The sequence below is a fragment of the Choloepus didactylus genome, chromosome 22, assembly GCF_015220235.1.
Source record: "Choloepus didactylus isolate mChoDid1 chromosome 22, mChoDid1.pri, whole genome shotgun sequence".
Taxonomy (NCBI): domain Eukaryota; kingdom Metazoa; phylum Chordata; class Mammalia; order Pilosa; family Megalonychidae; genus Choloepus; species Choloepus didactylus.
The window spans coordinates 2,857,996-2,876,032 of NC_051328.1; the positions used below are offsets into that span (position 1 = coordinate 2,857,996).

Consider the following 18,037-nt stretch of genomic DNA (forward strand, 5'->3'; position numbering starts at 1 on the left):
ATCTGCAAATAGGGTATATTTTACTTCTTCCCTTCCAATTTGGATGCATTCTATTTCCTTTCTTGCCAAATTGTTCTGACTAGAACTTCCTCTAAAATATTGAATAACCGTGGGCATGCTTGTCTTATTCCTGATCTTAGTGGGAAAGCTTCCAGACTTTTACCATTGAGTTTGATGTCAGCTGTGCATTTTTTGTGTAGTCCCTCTTTTTTGTTAAGGATGTTTCCTTCTATTCCTAGTTTTCTGAGTGTTTTTGTCAGAAGGGTGTTGGATTTTCTCAAATGCCGTATCTGCATCAAATGAGATTATCATATGTTTTTTCCCCTTTGTTCTTGATTTTCTCATATTGAACCACTCATATCTGGGATAAATTCCACTTGATCATGGTCTGTGGTTCTCTTAATCTGCTATTGGATTCAGTTTGCTAGTATTTTGTTGAGGATTTCTGCATGTGTATTCATAAAGGATATCATTCTGTAGTTTTCTTCTTGTGATTCATTTGTGTTACTTTGACATTAGGGTGATACTAGGCCTCGTAGAATGAACTAGGAAGTATTCCTTCCTCTTCAGTTCTTTGGACGAGATTGAACAGAATTCATGTTACTTCTTCAGGGAATGTTTCTCAGAATTCACCTGTGAAACCATCAGGTCGTTGGCTTTTCTTTGTGGTGAGGTTTTTTTATTCAGTCTCTATCCTTATTGTTGCGTTGAGATCTATTTCTTCTTGAATTAGTGTAGGTAGTTTTTTTCTCTAGGAATTTATTTCATGTAGGTTATATAATTTTATATATATAATTATTCATAATTCCTTTTACTATCCTTTTTATTTTTTAAATCTTTTATTTATCGAAAAATTATAAAAAACAAAAAAACCCACAACATATCAAACAAAACAAAGCAAAGGATTAAGAAAAACAAATAACCTAAAATAACTACTTTGCTTCCAACATGTTCCTACCATACCCCAAGAATATAAATAAACCATATCCAAACAAAGGAATAAGAAAAACAAATAATCTACAATAACTACATTGCTTCCAACATGTACCTACCATACCCCAAGAAAATTAACAAACCGTAATCAAAAAGAGGATAAGAAAAACCAAATAACCTAAAATAACTAAATTGAAGCTAATTTTTATGCAATAAAAATTACCAAAATTAACAACAACAACAAAAAAAAAACAATTCAAGCAAAACAAAGCAAAAGAATAAGAAAAGCAAATAACTTAAAATAACTATTGCCTCCAACATGTCCGTATCATACCCCAGGAAAATTAACAAACCCTAACAAAACAAAAGAATAAGAAAAACAAATAACCTAAAATAACTACATTGCTTCCAACATGATCCTACCATACACAAGAAAGTTTTCAAACCACAATCTTTCCTGAGCATTCCCATAACATTGAGATTACCCTCAATAGCTTATCTGTTCTTGTTAGATTATCATTCCCTGTTCATAGTTGCTGTCTTTCTCTAGGTCCCCTATATTCTACAATATAAAATACTTATTTTACATTTTTCATGAAGTTCACATTAGTGGTAACATATAATATCTCTCTTTATGTGTCTGGTTGTTTCACTCAGCATTATGTCTTTAAGGTTCATCCATGTTGTCATATGTTTCACAACGTCATTCCTTCTTACTTCTGCATAGTATTCTATCATGTTTATGTACCATATTTTGTTTATCCACTCATCTGTTGAAGGGCATTTGGATTATTTCATTTCTTGGCAATTTTGAATAATGCCGCTGTGAACATCGGTGTGCAAATATCTGTTCATGTCACTGCTTTCAGATGTATATACCAAGAAGTGAAATTGCTGGAACGAAGGGCAACTTGATACCTAGTTTTCTAAGGAATGGCCAGACTGTTTTCCAGAGTGGCTGTACCATTATACAGTCCCACCAGCAATGAATAGGATTCTAATTTCTCCATATCCTCTGCAGCATTTTTAGTTTCCTTTTAAACAATTGGTGTGAGATGATATCTCATTGTGGTCTTAATTTACATCTCCCTAATAGCTAGTGAAGATGAACATTTTTTCATGTGTTTTTTTAGCCATTTGTATTTCCTCTTCAGTGGAATGTCTTTTCATATCTTTTGCCCATTTTATAATTGGACTGTCTGTACTATTGTCATTGAGTTTTAGGATTTCTTTATATGTGCAAGATATCAGTCTTTTGTCAGATACATGGTTTCCAAATATTTTTTCCTGTTGAGTTAGCTCCCTTTTCGCTTTTTTGACAAATTCCTTTGAGCTACAGAGCTTTTAATTTTGAGGAGTTCCCATTTATCTATTTTCTCTTTTGTTGCTTGTGCTTTGGGTGTAAAGTCTAGGAAGTGGCCGCCTAATACAAGGTCTTGAAGATGTTTTCCTACATTATCTTCTAGGAGTTTTATGGTACTTTCTTTTATATTAAGATCTTTGGTCCATTTTGAGTTAATTTTTGTGTAGGGGTGAGGTAGGGGTCCTCTTTCATTCTTTTGGATATGGATATCCAACTGTCCCAGCCCCATTTGTTGAAAAGACCATTATGACTCAGTTCAGTGACTTTGGGGGCCTTATCAAAGATCAGTCGGCCATAGATCTGAGGGTCTATCTCTGAATTCTCAATTCGATTCCATTAATCTATATGTCTATCTTTGTGCCAGTACCATGCTGTTTTGGCAACTGTGGCTTTATAATAAGCTTCAAAGTCAGGGAGTGTAAGTCCTCCCACTTCGTTTTTCTTTTTTAGAGTGTCTTTAGCAATTCGAGGCATCTTCCCTTTCCAAATAAATTTGATAACTAGCTTTTCCAAGTCTTCAAAGTAGGTTGTTGGATTTTGGTTGGAACTGCATTGAATCTGTAAATGAGTTTGGGTAGAATTGACATCTTAATGACATTTAGCCTTTATATCCATGAACACGAAATATTTTTCCATCTTTAAAGGTCCACTTCTATTTCTTTTGGTACAGTTATGTAATTTTCTATGTATCGGTCTGTTACATCCTTGCTTAAGTTCACTGCTAGGTACTTGATTTTTTTTTAGTTTCTATTAAGAATGGAATCTTTTTCTTGAGTGTCTCTTCAGTTAGGTCATTTCTGGAATATAGGAACTTTACTCACTTATATGCATCTTGTATGCTGCTACCTAGTAAATTTGTTTATTAGCTCAAGTAGCTCTGTCATTGATTTCTCAGGGTTTTCCAAATATAAGATCATATCATCTGCAAATAATGACAATTTTACTTCTTCCTTTCCAATTTGGATGCCTTGTATTTCTTTGTTTTCCCAGATTGCCCTGGCTAGCACTTCTAGCACAATGTTGAATAACAGTGGTGACAGCGGGCGTCCTTGTCTCGTTCCTGATCGTAGAGGGAAGGCTTTCAGTCTCTCACCATTGAGTACTGTGTTTCCTGTGGGTTTTTTCATATGTTCCCTTTATCATATTGAGGAAATTTCCTTCAATTCCTACCTTTTGAAGTGTTTTTATCAAAAAACACTGGATTTTGTTGAATGCCTTTTCAGCATATATTGAGATGATAATTTGATTTTTCCCTTTTGATTTGTTAATGTGTTGTATTACATTGATTGATTTTCTTATGTTGAACCACTCTTGCATGCCTAGAATGAACCCCACTGGGTCATGGTGTATGATTTTTTTAATGTGTCTTTTAATTTGATTTGCAAGTATTTTGTTGAGAATTTTTTCATCTGTCTTCATGAGGGAGATTATCCTGTAGTTTTCCTTTCTTGTAGCATCTTTACCTGGTTTGGATATTAGTGTGATGTTAGCTTCATAAAATGAGTTAGGTAGTGTTCCGTTTTTCTCAGTTTCTTGAAAGATCTTAAGAAAGATTGATGTCCGTTCTTTTTGGAAAGTTTGGTAGAATTCCCCTGTGAAGCCATCTGACCCTGGGCATTTATTTGTGGGAAGCTTTTTGATGACTGATTGGATCTCTTTGCTTGGAGTTTGTTGAGCTCTTCTATTTCTTCTTGAGTAAGTCTAGATTGTTCATGTGTTTCCAAGAAATTGTCCATTTCCTTTACATTATCTTGTTTGTTGGCTTACAGTTGTTCATAGTATCCTCTTACGATTTTTTTAATTTCCTTTGGATCCGCAATAATGTCCCCTCTCTCATTTATTGTTTTGTTTATTTGAGTCTTCTCTCTTTTTGGTTTTGTTGGTCTAGCTAAGGGCTTGTCAATCTTGATGATGTTCTCAAAGAACTAACTTTTGGTTTTATTTATTGACTGTATTTTTTGTTGTTGTTTTTCTCTGTGTCATTTTTTCTGCTTTAATCCTTGTTATATCTTTTCTTCTGCTTGGTTTAGGATTAGTTTGCTGTTCATTTTCTAGCTTCTTTAGGTTCCGTTAGTTCTCTGGTTTTAGCTCTTTCTTCCTTTTTAATGTATGCATTAGAACTATGCATACATTGTTTTTTTCCCTCAGTACTGCCTTCACTGCATCCTGTATGTTTTGATATGTTGTGTTCTCGTTTTCATGTGTCTCTAGATATTTAGCAATTGCTCTTGCTATTTCTTCTTTAACCCACTGATTGTTCAGGAGTATGTTGTTTAACCTCCATGTATTTGTGAATGTTCTAAATCTTTATGGTTATTGACTTCTAGTTGTATTCCATTTGTAATCAGAGAATGCGCTTTGAATAATTTCAGTCTTTTTAAATTTATTGAGGCTTGTTTTGTGGTCCAGCATGTGATCTATTTTGGAGAAAGTTCCCTGGCTACTAGAGAAGAATGTATTTCCTGGTGATTTGGGATGTAATGCTCCATATATGTCTGTTAAGTCAAAATCATTTATCATATTGTTTAGTTTTTAAATTCCTTATTGTTCCTCTGTCTGGTTGATTTATCTATAGGAGAGAGTGATGTATTGAAGTCTCCCACAATTATTGTGGGAACATCTATTGCTTCATTCAGTTTTACCAGTGTTTGTCTCATGTATTTTGAGGCACCTCGATTGGGTGCATTGGCATTTATGATTGTTATTTCTTCTTGTTGAATTGTCCCTTTTATTAGTATATAGTGTCCTTCTTTGTCTCTAATGACATCTTTAGATTTAAAGTGTATTTTATCTGAGATTAGTATTGCTACTTCTCCTTTCTTTTGGCTGTAGCTTGCGTGCAATATTTTTTTCCATCCTTTCACTTTCAATTTCTTTGTGTCTCTGGGTCTAAGATGAGTCTCTTGTAAGCAACATATTGATGCTTCCTATTTTTTAATCCATTTTGCCAATCTGTACCCTTTAATTGAGTTTATTCCATTCACATTAAATTTTATTACTGTTAAGTCAGTTCTTGAATCAGTCATCATAACCTTTGGTTTTAATTTGTGAGATATATTTTTTCCGCTCTGACTCTTTATTTCCTTTAACATATCCTTACTAAAACTCTTTTGTTCTGTGCCCTTTTCCATACCTCTCTCTCCTTTCTTTTTTCTCAGCTGGTAGGGCTCCCTTTAGTATTTCTTGTAGTGCAAATTCTCTCACCATTTGTTTGTGAAGATTTTAAACTTTCCCTCAAATTTGAAGGAGAGCTTTGCTGGACAAAGAATTTTTTGGTTTGCAGTTTTTCTCTTTCAGAATTTTAAATATGTCATACTACCGCCTTCTTGCCTCCATGGTGGCCGCTGAGTAGTCGCTATTTAGTCTTATGTTGTTTCCCTTGTATGTGGTGAGTTACTTCTCTCTTGCTGCTTTCAGAACTTGCTCCTTCTCTTCAGCATTTGACAATCTGATCAGATTATGTCTCAGAGTTGGTTTATTTGGTTTTATTCTCTTTGCAGTTTGTTGGGCATCTATGATTTGCTTATTTATGTCACTTAGAAGGGTTGGGAAGTGCTCTCTAAGAATGTCTTTGGATACTCTTCCTAGTCATTTACCCTTCTCTTCCCCTCTGGAGCACCAATGATTCTTATATATTTGTGCGCTTTATTTTGCCCATCATATCCATGAGATCCATTTTTATTTTTTTTATTTTTTACACCATTCATTCTTTTCTGCTTTCACTTTCCAACCTCCACTCTTCCAATTTGCTTATTCTTTCCTCAGCTTCCTCTAATATAGTACTATGTGTATCAATAATCATTTTAATTTAATCAATGGTTTCTTTTATTTCCATAAGATCCTCTTTTTTTTAATTTACTCTTGAAAATTCTTCTTTGTGTTCTTCTAGGGGCTTCTTGATGTCCTGTATATCCTGAGCCATGGTATTGGTGTTTGTGATTACTTCTTTGATTAATTTCTCCAAGTTCTGTATCTCCTCTGATTTTTTAATTTGGATGTTCAGGTTATCCATATTTTCTGGTTTCTTCATATGCTTTATAATTTTCTGTTGCTTTTGAATCCTTTTTCGTTTCATAAAGGCAGTTTTAATGACCCCCTTTTCATTTCTGATTTCCGTCATTTGCCATCTTTTTCTTTATCCATCTGTTTAACAGTTCATTGATTTTATTGATCTTTTCATAAAAGCAACTTCTAGTTTCCTTCATTCTATTCTCTATTTTTTATTTTTTAGAGATTTGTTATTCTCTTTTTAATTTATCTCCGCCCTCATCTTTGCTAGCTTGCTTTGGGTTCTGTTTGTTTTTCTTTTTGTAGTTTCTCCAAGGATGAGGTTAGGTCTCTGATTTGTGATCTTTGTCTTTTTTTTTCAATGTGGTAATTTAAAAGTATAAATTTCCCTCTTAGCATTACTTTTCTGTATCAGATAAATTTTGCTATGTTGTGTTTTCACTGTAATTCAGTGAAAAATATTTCCTATTGCCTTGTGATTGCGCCTTTGATTCCCATTGGTTCTTTAAGAGTGTAGTGTTTAATTTCCACCTGTTTACCAGTTTCCCAGTTCTTTCACAGTTATTGATTTCTAGCCTCATTTCATTGTTGTTGGATCTGATACAGTGTATGATTTCAATTTTTTTAAATTTATTGATACTTGATTTTGAGCTAACATATATATATCCTAAAGAATGATCCATCCATGTACGTTAAATTGTTTTCTTGATTCAAAACGAAGTATGATTGCCCTAATTAATCTGTGGAGAGTTAGGAACCTGTTTAGCTTGTTTTCTGATTATCTGTTGCTTCAAACAAACCACTCCACATTTTACTCTTTGGGATCTGAGGGTTGACTGGGTAAGCTAGATGGTTCTTGCTCAGTGTCTCTCATGTATTTGCTGTTAGCTGTAGCTAAGTCTTGAGTCATCTGCAGGCTTCTTTACTCTGCTATCTGATTATTACCTAGACCTTAACGGGTTGTCTGCCAGAAAACTTATATGAAGTTTTCCACGTTGGCTTCCTCACTGTTTGGTATCTGGTTTCCAATATACAGTATCCCTAGAGAGTAGATTCCTTGGGTATAATATACTGCGTATATAACCTTGGAAGTTGTGCAGTACCACTTCCACTACATTCTGTTCACAGTAGTGACTGAGACCAGGCTGTGATCAAGTGAGCAGAATTAGACTCCATCTGTTGATAGGAAGATTGCCAAAGAATTTGCAAATATGTTTTTAAACTTCTACAGGTTCTTCACTTGGACTTTATTTCTTCAGGTTCCAAGCATTGTCATCTCTCTGTACTTGATAAGTTTGTTTTTGAAAGGTACAGTATTTGCACATCTAGGTTATGTGTTTGCATTATATTTATCTTCAAAAAAGTGCCGCTTTTTTAATTTCAAAAGGAGACTTTCTGTTTTTACGTTTTGGGCAGTAGCCAAGTCAACTGTCCTGGAATTTGTTTAAAATATGTAAAAGCATCAAGTACTACCTTCAGTGGTAGCAAAATACTACAGTACAACTTTGAGTTAGTACAGTATCTTAAACACACTATTGGCTCAGTTGTTCTTGAAAACCGGGGTAAATGGTCAGCATAGATTCTAGTAGGAATCTGAATTTGCAGCAAAGAAAAAGTGAGGATGCACTTGTACTTAACCTCTCTGGGCTTACTCATTTTAAAAGGGGAGAGGGTTACCAAAGAAGACGGAAGGATTCTATACAAAAAATTGTTGTAAGAAATTAAAGATGACCTTTATAATTGGAGAGACAGCCCCTGTTGTAGATTTGAAATTTGATGTTAAGATGGGAATACTCCTCAAATTGATCTGCCGATTCTGTGTAAGCCCCATCAAAATCCCAGCTGCCTTTCTTTAGCCAGTCTGAAAATTCATATGGAAATGCAGAGGGTCCACAACAGCCAAACCGTCTTGAAAAAGAGCAAAGCTGGCACAGTCTGACTTCCCAATTTCAAATTTTACTACAAATCTATGTTTAAAAAACTGTGAAACTATTATAAGGATAGATTCAGCGATCAATAGAACAGAATTGAGAGTACCGAAGTAAACTCACTCAGTGGGTTCAGTTAGGTTTTGACAAGAATGCCAAGATATTTCAATAGGGAAAGAATAATCTTTTCAACAAATTGTGCTACAACAAATGAATATCCACATGCAAAAGAATGAATTTCTATCCCTACCACACCTTATAGGAAAACGAACTAAAAATGTATCAATGACTTAAATATATGATTTAAAAGTATTAAACACTTAGAAGAAAACATAGTTGTAAACATTGTGAACTTGGATTAGGCAGTGGTTTGTTAACCATGACACCTAAAGCATTAGCAAAGGAAGAAAAATATTCAAATTTTGGGAATTCTTTATATATTCTAGATACTAGTCCTTTGTTGGATATGTGTTTTGCAGGTATTTTCTCCCAGTCTATAGCTTGTCTTTTCATCTTTTTATCAGGATCTCTCACAGAGCCAAAGTTCTTAATTTTGATGAAATCTAGTTTATCAGTTTTTCCTTTTTAATTGGTCACACTTTCGGTGTCAACTCTTAACAGTTGTCCCTGTATCTTGAAGATTTTCTATTTTTTTTTCCTAGAAGTTTTATAGTTTTACATTTTACATTTATATCCTTGATCCATTCTGTGTTATTTTTGTATATACAGTTAGACTTAGGTTGAGGTTCATTTTTTTTTTTTGCCCATGTGTATCCAGTTGCTCCAGTACTATTTGTTAAAAAGGCTGCTGTCTTCCCTCCATTGAATTGTTTTATGCCTTTGTGAAAAAGGAATTTGAACCATCTGTGAGTGCCTATTTCTGAGTTCTGTCTTCTGTTCTATTGATACATGAGTTATACGTCCACCAATAGCACACAGTCTTGATTATTGTAGCTATTATATTTGGTCATCATGATATTTGGTAGACAGATTCCTCTCACTTTATTCTTCAAAATTGATTTAGCTATTTTAGTTCCTTTGTATTTCCATATCAATTTTAGAAGAAGTCTGTCTACTTCTGCTAATATATCTTGCTGGAATTTTAATAGAATTAATCTTTACTATGTATTTGTATTTGATTCTGTGGTTGTAATAAACGTCTCCATTTTTTTATATCATCGTTGGTTTCATTCATCAGCATTGAACTGTTATTGCAAAGGAGACCTGTACATCGTTTTGGTTACATTTACACTGAATTTTTTTTTAATTTTTTGTTTGTTTGTTTTAGTGATTGTAAATGATTTTGTGTTTTTAAGTAGTGTGTCCCAGTGTTCCTTGCTAGTATAGAGAAATATAGCTTTTTAGTGTTGATATTATATCCCATGACCATGCTGAACTTACTTATTAGTTCGAAGAGTTTTCTGGATTCCTTGTGATTGTCAATGTAGACAATCATGTTATCTACAAATAAGGACAATTTTATAACTTCCTTTTCAATGTTATGTCTTTTATTCCCTTTTCTTGCCTTATTGTACTGACTAGAACTTTCATTAATATGTTGAATAATTGTGGTGATAGAAAACGTCCTTGTCTTGTTTCCATTGTTAGGGGGAAAGCATTCAGTCTTTCTTTCACCTCAATTATAAAGTCTGGTATAGATTTTTTGTATCCTCCTTACCAAGTTGCAGAAGTTCATCCCTATTCCTCTCTTTCTGAGGGTTTTTATCATGAAGGGTTGTAGACTTTTGGCAAATGCTTTTTTCTTCATTGATTAATAGGATCTTTTTATTTTTGTTTAGTATGTCAATATTTTGGATTAGATTGATCAATTTTCAAATATTGAACCAGTCTTGTATCCCTGGAATAAACCCCATTTGTTCATGGTATGTAATTATTTTTATATTTTTATATCTTGCTGAATTAGCAAACAGGTAATATTTTTAAAGGATTTTTGCATCTATATTCATAAGTGATATTGGCATACAGTTGTTTTCCTTTTATCATACTACTGTGTTTTTCTGGTTTTGTTACTGTTTTTTTCTGGGTTTTTTTCTGGTTTTCTGGTTTGTTACTAACTTCATAAAAACTGTGTTTTCTTCTGTTTTCTGAGAGATTGTATAGAACTGTTGTTAATTTTTCTTAAACATTTGGTAGAATTCTCCAGTGAAACCATCTGGACCTGGAGATTTCTTTTTTGACAATTTTTAAATTACAATTCAGTCCTTAATAGTCAGTAGGGGTACTCAGTTTATCTATTTCATATTGGGTGAGTTATGGTAGTTTGTGTTTTTCAAGTAATTGATCTTCTAAGTTGTCAAATTACATGTGTAGAGTTTTGTATAATATTTTTTTAATATCCTTTTCATCTCTGCAAGGTCTATGTTGATATATCCCTGATTCATTCCTGATATTGGCTGTTTGTTCCTTCTCTCTTTTTTCTTTGTCATCCTTGCTAGAGGTTTGCCAATTTTATTGATCTTTTCAAAGAACCGGTTGTTTCTTTGGTTTTCTCTATTGTTTTTCTATTTTAGTCTCAATGATTTCCACTCTAATCTATTATTTCCCTCCAATTTCTTTGAGTTTATTTTGCTCTTCTATGTTCTTGAGAGTAGTTATGTAAGATTATTGATTTGAAACTTTTCTAATATATGTATTAAGGGCTATACATGTATCTTTCACCAATGCTTTAGCCAGGTCCCACAAATTTTTTATGTTGTGTTTTCATTTTAATTCAGTTTGGGGCTTTTTAGAATTTCAGTTGAAACTTCCTTTTTGACCCATAGGGATTATTTAGAGTTGTGGGTTTTTTATTTTACTCTTCTCTTATTTATTCTAGTTTGATTCCATTGTGGTTGGATAACACAGATAATATGATTCAATTCATTTATATTTTTTGAGGTTTTACTTATGTCTCAGTTATCATCTATATTGGTATATGTAGTGGGTACTTACAAAGAAAGTATATTCTACATATTTTGTAGAGTGTTCTAAAAATATCATTGAGATTCTGTTGTTTGATAGTGTTGTTTAGTTCCTTCTTACAGTGGCTTGTTTTCTTTCTACTTTTTCTTTTCATTGTTAAGAAGTGGTGTTGACACTGGTGTTTATGGTGGCAGGATTCACGATTTGCAATGGATGGAGGTAGCCCGAGGGTACATCAACAGGTAAACAGAAGGGCGAACTGTGGTGAATACATACAACAGAATATTGAGCAGCTGCAAGAAGGAATGAAGTTGGGAGGCATGCAACTAGGTGAATGAACCTTGAGGGCATTAGGTTGAGTGAAATGAGCCAGAAACGAAAGGACAAATATTGTAAGGTCTTACTATTATAAACTAATTATAATGAGTAAAGCTGAAAATTGGATTCAAGAGCATAGGTTATCAGGGGATAAAATGTAGTCAGATGACGGTTGCTGCAAAGGAGAGGCTAGGCCTCCCTATGGTTGTGCCTAAGAGCCTCCTCTCGAATGCCTCTTTGTTGCTCAGATGTGGCCCTGTCTCTCTAGCTAAGCCAACTTGAAAGGTGAAATTACTGCCCTCCCCCCTATGTGGGATCAGACACCCAGGGGAGTGAATCTCCCTGGCAACGTGGAATATGATTCCCGGAGAGGAATGTAGACCTGGCATCATGGGACGGAGAACATCTTCTTGACCAAAAGGGGGATGTGAAAGGAAATGAAATAAGCTTCAGTGGCAGAGAGATTCCAAAAGGAGCCAAGAGGTCACTCTGGTGGGCACTCTTATGCACACTTTAGACAACCCTTTTTAGGTTCTAAAGAATTGGGGTAGCTGGTGGTGGATACCTGAAACTATCAAACTGCAACCCAGAACCCATGAATCTCGAAGACAGTTGTATAAAAATGTAGCTTATGAGGGGTGACAATGGGATTGGGAAAGCCATAAGGACCACACTCCACTTTGTCTAGTTTATGGATGGATGAGTAGAAAAATAGGGGAAGGAAACAAACAGACAAAGGTACCCAGTGTTCTTTTTTACTTCAATTGCTCTTTTCCACTCTAATTATTATTCTTGTTATTTTTGTGTGTGTGCTAATGAAGGTGTCAGGGATTGATTTGGGTGATGAATGTACCACTATGTAATGGTACTATAAACATTCGAAAGTACGATTTGTTTTGTATGACTGCGTAGTATGTGAATATATCTCAATAAAATGAAGATTAAAAAAATAATAATAAATAAAATAAATATGTTGAAACCAAAAAAAAAAAAAAAAATGTAGTCAGATGAACAATCGACAATGCAGGAGAACAGAATATTCAATAAGGCTTATTGTAAAGATTCCCAAATTGTAAGCTCTTGCAGCAGTCACATCAATTCCTGAGTTTTAACTGTTATTTAAGAGATGTTTATTTGGTACAAAATTTATATTCTCTGGAGCACATTAACTAGTTTAACATGAATGGTCATTTTATTTAAATAACATGATTACATGGATCCTAGAATAAGGAATGAGATCTTTTTATTCTGTACAGGTTAATGCAATAGCCTGATACATCCCAGAGTATTTGAGGCAGAAAATAAAAAAGTAGTTGCAAAGTTCCCTTGAGGGACTGAGGAAAAATGTGGAAATATTAAACTTCCCCACCTAGGGAATTTCTGATATTCTTGCAAGCTTTAGGGACTCCCAGTTTAATAAGACAAGCCCTCCATCTTGGGGCTTGCCCTTATGAAACTTTTTCCTGCCAAGGAGGAGCTAAGCCTACTTGTAATAATGCCTAAAGTCACCCCCAGAGAACCTCTTTTGTTGTTCAAATGTGGCCTCTCTCTCTAAGCCGACGCTGCAGATAAACTCACTACCCTCCCCCTACATGGGACATGACTCCCAGGGGTGGAAGTCTCCCTGGCAATGTGGGACATGACTCCCAGGGATGAGCCTGGCACTGGCATCGTGGGATTGAGAATGACTTCTTGACCAAAAAGGGGGAAGATAAATGAAATAAAATAGCATTTCAGTGGCTGCGAGATTTCAAATAGAGTCAAGAGGTGATATTCTGGAGTTATTTTTTTATATATTATATAGATATTCCTTTTAAGTTTCTAGTGTATTGGAGTAGCTAGAAGGAAGTACTTGAATCTGTTGAACTGTAATCCAGTAGACTTGATTCTTAGTGGTGATTGTATAACTATATAGCTGTTACTGTATGACCATGTGATTGTGAAGACCTTGTGACTAACACTCCTTTTATTCACTGTATGGGCCGATGAGTAATATAATAAAGAAAAAAAAGAATATATATATATATATATAAATGGGGGAGAGGGAGATAAGGGATTTGGGATGTTTGGGGTGTTCTTTTTTTTATTTTTTTCTTTATTTTGGAGTAATGAAAATGTTCTAAAATTCATTGTGTCAATGAATGCACAACTATGTGATGATTCTTTGAACCACTGATTGTATATTTTGGGTAGATTATAGGTTATGTGACTATATCTCAATAAAATTACATTTAAAAATAAGAGGTGTTGAAGTTTCCAACTATAATTGTGGGTTTGTCTGTTTATTCTTTCAGTTTTATCAGATTTATTTCACGTATTTCTGCAGCTATGTTGTCTGGTACATACAGATTTTATCATTATATAATATCCTTTTCTGTCACTAATAATTTTCTTTGTTCTGAAGTCTCCTTTTCTGATATTAATATACATGTTCCTGCTTTCTTTTGATTAATGTTTGCATGATATATCTTTTTTGCCTCCTTTTTCTTTGTATCGGCCTATATTGTCATATTTGAAGTGTGTTTCTTGTGCAGTATATAGTTGGGTTATGTTTTTTAATCCACTCCGCCAATTTCTTTTAACTACTGTATTTAGTCTATTTACATTTAACGTAATTAGTGTTACTGCTAAATTTTGCATTATACTTTGTTTTTCTGTTTCTCTTTTTCTTTTTTCTGCCCTCTTTTAGGTTACTTTGAATATTTTTTAGAATTCCATTTTGATTCATCTGTGGTACTTTTGATTGTATTTCTTTGTATAGGTTTTTAGTAGTTGCTCTAGATATTACATTATATATAAATAATTTATCACTTTTTATTGGTGCCATCATTTTACCAGATCAAAGGAAATAGAGAGACCGTACCTCACTTTATGTCCTCTCACCGTGTCCATTTGAAGTATAATTGTCTTAAATATTTATTCTATATTAGAACCACATCAGTGTTACAGTTTTGGTTTAACAATCAGTAATTTATAAAGGCTAAGAGAAGATTAGCCTATTTTATCTACCCATATTTTTGCTTACCATGTTTTCTTCATTTTTTATGAACCAGTTTTTCTCCTCTTTCAATAAAGAGAGCTTAATTTAGTCATTCTGTTAGGGTAGATTACTGGTGACAGATTCCCTTATTTTTCCTTCATCTGAAAATATCTTTATTTCCCCTTTATTCCTGAAGTATATATGATTTTGAGTTGACAGTCCTTTTGTTTCAACACTTAAAAAGAATCCTGCCATTTCCTCCTGACCCTCATGGCTTATGATAAGAAATCTGTCATTCTGATTGTTGTTCCTCTGCAGGTAATGTGTTGTTTTCTCTGGCTACTTTTGAGGTTCTTTTCTTCATCTTTAGTTTTCAGAAGTTAAATTATGGCACATTTTGGCAGGGATATTTTTGGTTTTATCATGTTTGGATTTGCTCACCTTCTTGAATGTGTGGTATGTCTCTCTCAATTTGGAAATTTTTTGCAATTATTTCTTCTTGTACTTTTTCACCTCCACCCTCTTTGTTTTCTCCTTCAGTGTCTCCATAAAATGAATGTTAAATCTTTTTCTGTAGTCCCACAGATCCCTGAAACTCTGTACATTTTCTTTTAGTCTGTTTTTTCTCAGTTGTTCAGATTGGATATTTTATACTTTTCTGTCTTCCAGTTCAGTGGTTCTTTTCTCTGTCCCCTTCATTCTGCCATTGAGCTCATCCATTGTGCCTTTCATTTTGGCTACCATATTAAGTTCTAAAATTTCCAGTTGGCTTATTTCTTATATCTTCAACTTCTTTGCTAAGCTTTTTTATTTATTTGCTGAAGCTTTATTTTCATTTGTTTCAGGCATGTTCATAATTTTTCATTTAATCATTTTTATCATGGACTTCTGAAAAATTTTTGTCATCCTATTAGCAGCTACTAATTTTCTCGTTGCATTCAGTTTAGATCTTTCTGGTTCTGGGTATGAATGAGTGATTTTTTTTATTTAAGTATGGACATTTTGGGTATTATTTTGTGAAACTCTGCTTTTTTTTTTTTAACTTTCTGTTTTTACTGTTGTGTGTGTGTGTTGTTTTGTGTGTGTTTTTTGTTTGTTTGTTTGTTTTTACATCACTGTCTCAGAGGAAAGTGGGGCACTTCCGGGGTGGGGGGTGGGGGTAGAAGTCCAGCTTGCTTACTTGGCATTCATTGGCAATATAAGATAAGGAGGCTCCTGATCTCCTTATTGTGGGCCTGGGTAGGACTACTCCCCAGCAGTCCTTCACTGATACCTCCCTGGCTGGTATAGATAGGAATAACCCATTATTGTTCCCTACATAGCCTCCACTTTTACCTCAGAAGGTATTATCTCTGGGCATTGGTTAAAGTTATGAATCTCCGTTAGTCTTACTCTGACACCATCCCTATGGAAAGGGTAGGTTTACCTCATTAGGGATAGGTGGAAGTAGAAGTCCATCTCTCCATGTCTTCTCCCCTTACATGGTGGTGTTTATGGGGGGTGTTTGTGGGATGAAAGGCCTGGTTTCCTCCTCAGGCTTCTCTCACACTATTATGGCCAGGGTAAGGTGGGTAGTAGGTAGTTGGGGGTGTGGCGGGTGCTTTCTTATAAGCAAATGAGGGTAGAAGCCTAGCTTCTCACACAAACTTTGCTGAAGTAGGTGGGAGTAGGGTAACAGCTTTTTCTGAGTGGTTGTTTTCTAAAAGTTTTCTGCGTGGCTAGACTGGCCCTTTCCTGGTATTTTGGCTATAGAGACTAGGCTTTTATTGGGACTTTTTGTGTCTGTTCCTGCTGGCATTTCCAGGTTGGTTGTTGGCTTCTCCACCTTCAAGTCTTTGATGTGTGAGTCAAAGGAAACCTGAAGTGCTCACTACCATTTCATTCCTAGCCAGTCTGCCTTACCTCCATTGTTATTGGAGTCTTCTTATTTTTGCCTTATGGGTAATATCCAGGGTTTTTACTTTACTTAATGTAAGCAATAGGGAAAAATATGTCTACCCTTTCATGTAGTTCTAAAATAATTTTTCTGAGCTAAAGTCCTTACTTACTATCCTGAAATATAAGTTATGCTAGCCTTGGAAGAGGCCATTTAAACAACCGATAGAATATATAAAACATCATGGCATGGGTAGTTTAGAGCAGTTATTCTCAAATTTTAAGGTGCATTCAATCACCTGGAGGACTTTTTAAAAACACATATTGCTGGGCCCCATCCCCAGAGTTTCTGATTCATTAGGTCTTGGGTGAGACCTAAGAACTTGGATTTTTAAGAGGTTGCCAGGTGATGCTGCTTCTGCCTCTCTGGATACCACATTTTTTGATAATCACTGCTTTAGAGAAATGCTTAAGTGATGGCAAATCATGGACTTTATATTAATGGCATATACCGTTCTTTGAGTTATAGCAAGAAAAAAATTCATAAAATAAACTGTACTTTATATCTAAAATATTAAAACTAGATATTTGTAAAATAGCAATGGTATTTTTTTAATGAATCTTATGATATTCCCATTTTCTAGCACTACTGTGTGTTGAATTTGAGAGATCAGGAAAGTAGGATACTGAGGGAACTAGTACACAATATATGATAAAGAAAAGAGTGTAGCAGCTGATGAGAAATATGGTGTCAGCCATACTGGACTGTACACAAAGAGTATTTGAATGTGTATATTAAATCATACTACATGGCAAATGTGAGACATTGCAAGATGTCTTTTAAGGTTGAGTTGATGTCAGAAAGGTTTGTTACATTGATCTAAACTGATGGTGCCTGACCTGGCAATTACTGTGCGCATACCACCTTCCTCCATTTTCCTATGATTTTCCTCTTTTGTGTGTGTGTGTGTTTCCTCTTTTTTTTTTTTTTTCAGTAAATATAAATGACACTGGAATTAAAACTACTGCCAACAGTAGTATGACCCTTAGTCTAAATCAAGATGAGCCTAAAAATATTTTTCCCAGATAATTACTAGCTTTGAGAAAGAAAATTTAAAATAATGATGTATCAGAAAGAAAGAAGTCTCTTAGGCATTCTTTTTTTTTTTTGGACATTTTGTAACTGTTAATAAACATGTTTGTAAATATTCATCAGGTACTGATTCTTATTTTGTAGCTATTTATATCAGAGTAATAACATATTTCCTTTTCTCTTTTAGCTCAGTTGGCTTAGCAAAAGCAGCTTTAGAAGCAATTAATGGATTCAACCTCTTTGGCAACCAGGTAAAAAAAATCAGCAATAAACTTGGATTATTTATTTCAATTGCATGTTTAATTAATTGTGGCCTGTCATTAACAAAGTCCTTTCCTAGTAATCAGAGACTGTCTGAAATTCATGTAGTAGCCCATGCTTGAACAGTTTTTCCTTTGAAAATGATTTGTCTATTAAACTTTAATTTTTAACTAAAAATCTGTACTTAATTTAAAAAAATCTCTTGGTGAAGAATTCTCATTTCCTTTGCTCAGTAACTTTTTCCCTCAAATCTCTTAGTGCTTCCACATTCTTAAATATTCTTAAATATTCCTAACCTTATACTATATGTCTTTCATGTCAGTTCTTATGTTCATGTTTATTTAAATATATTTAAT

General features: G+C 34.3%; 1 protein-coding gene across 10 annotated transcripts in view; it reads left to right on the forward strand.

Moving 5' to 3' along the window:
* Nucleotides 1–18,037, forward strand: part of PHKB (phosphorylase kinase regulatory subunit beta) — a 276,301-nt gene that overhangs the window by 123,859 nt on the left and 134,405 nt on the right. For all 10 annotated transcript variants that reach the window (XR_005213751.1, XM_037815495.1, XM_037815494.1 and 7 more), the window contains one exon: nt 17,608–17,671. Coding sequence is in view for 9 of the 10 variants with exons in the window: in XM_037815495.1 (XP_037671423.1) it covers nt 17,608–17,671 (64 nt within the window). In the remaining variant the exon portion in view is untranslated. The remainder of the gene's footprint in view (nt 1–17,607; nt 17,672–18,037) is intronic.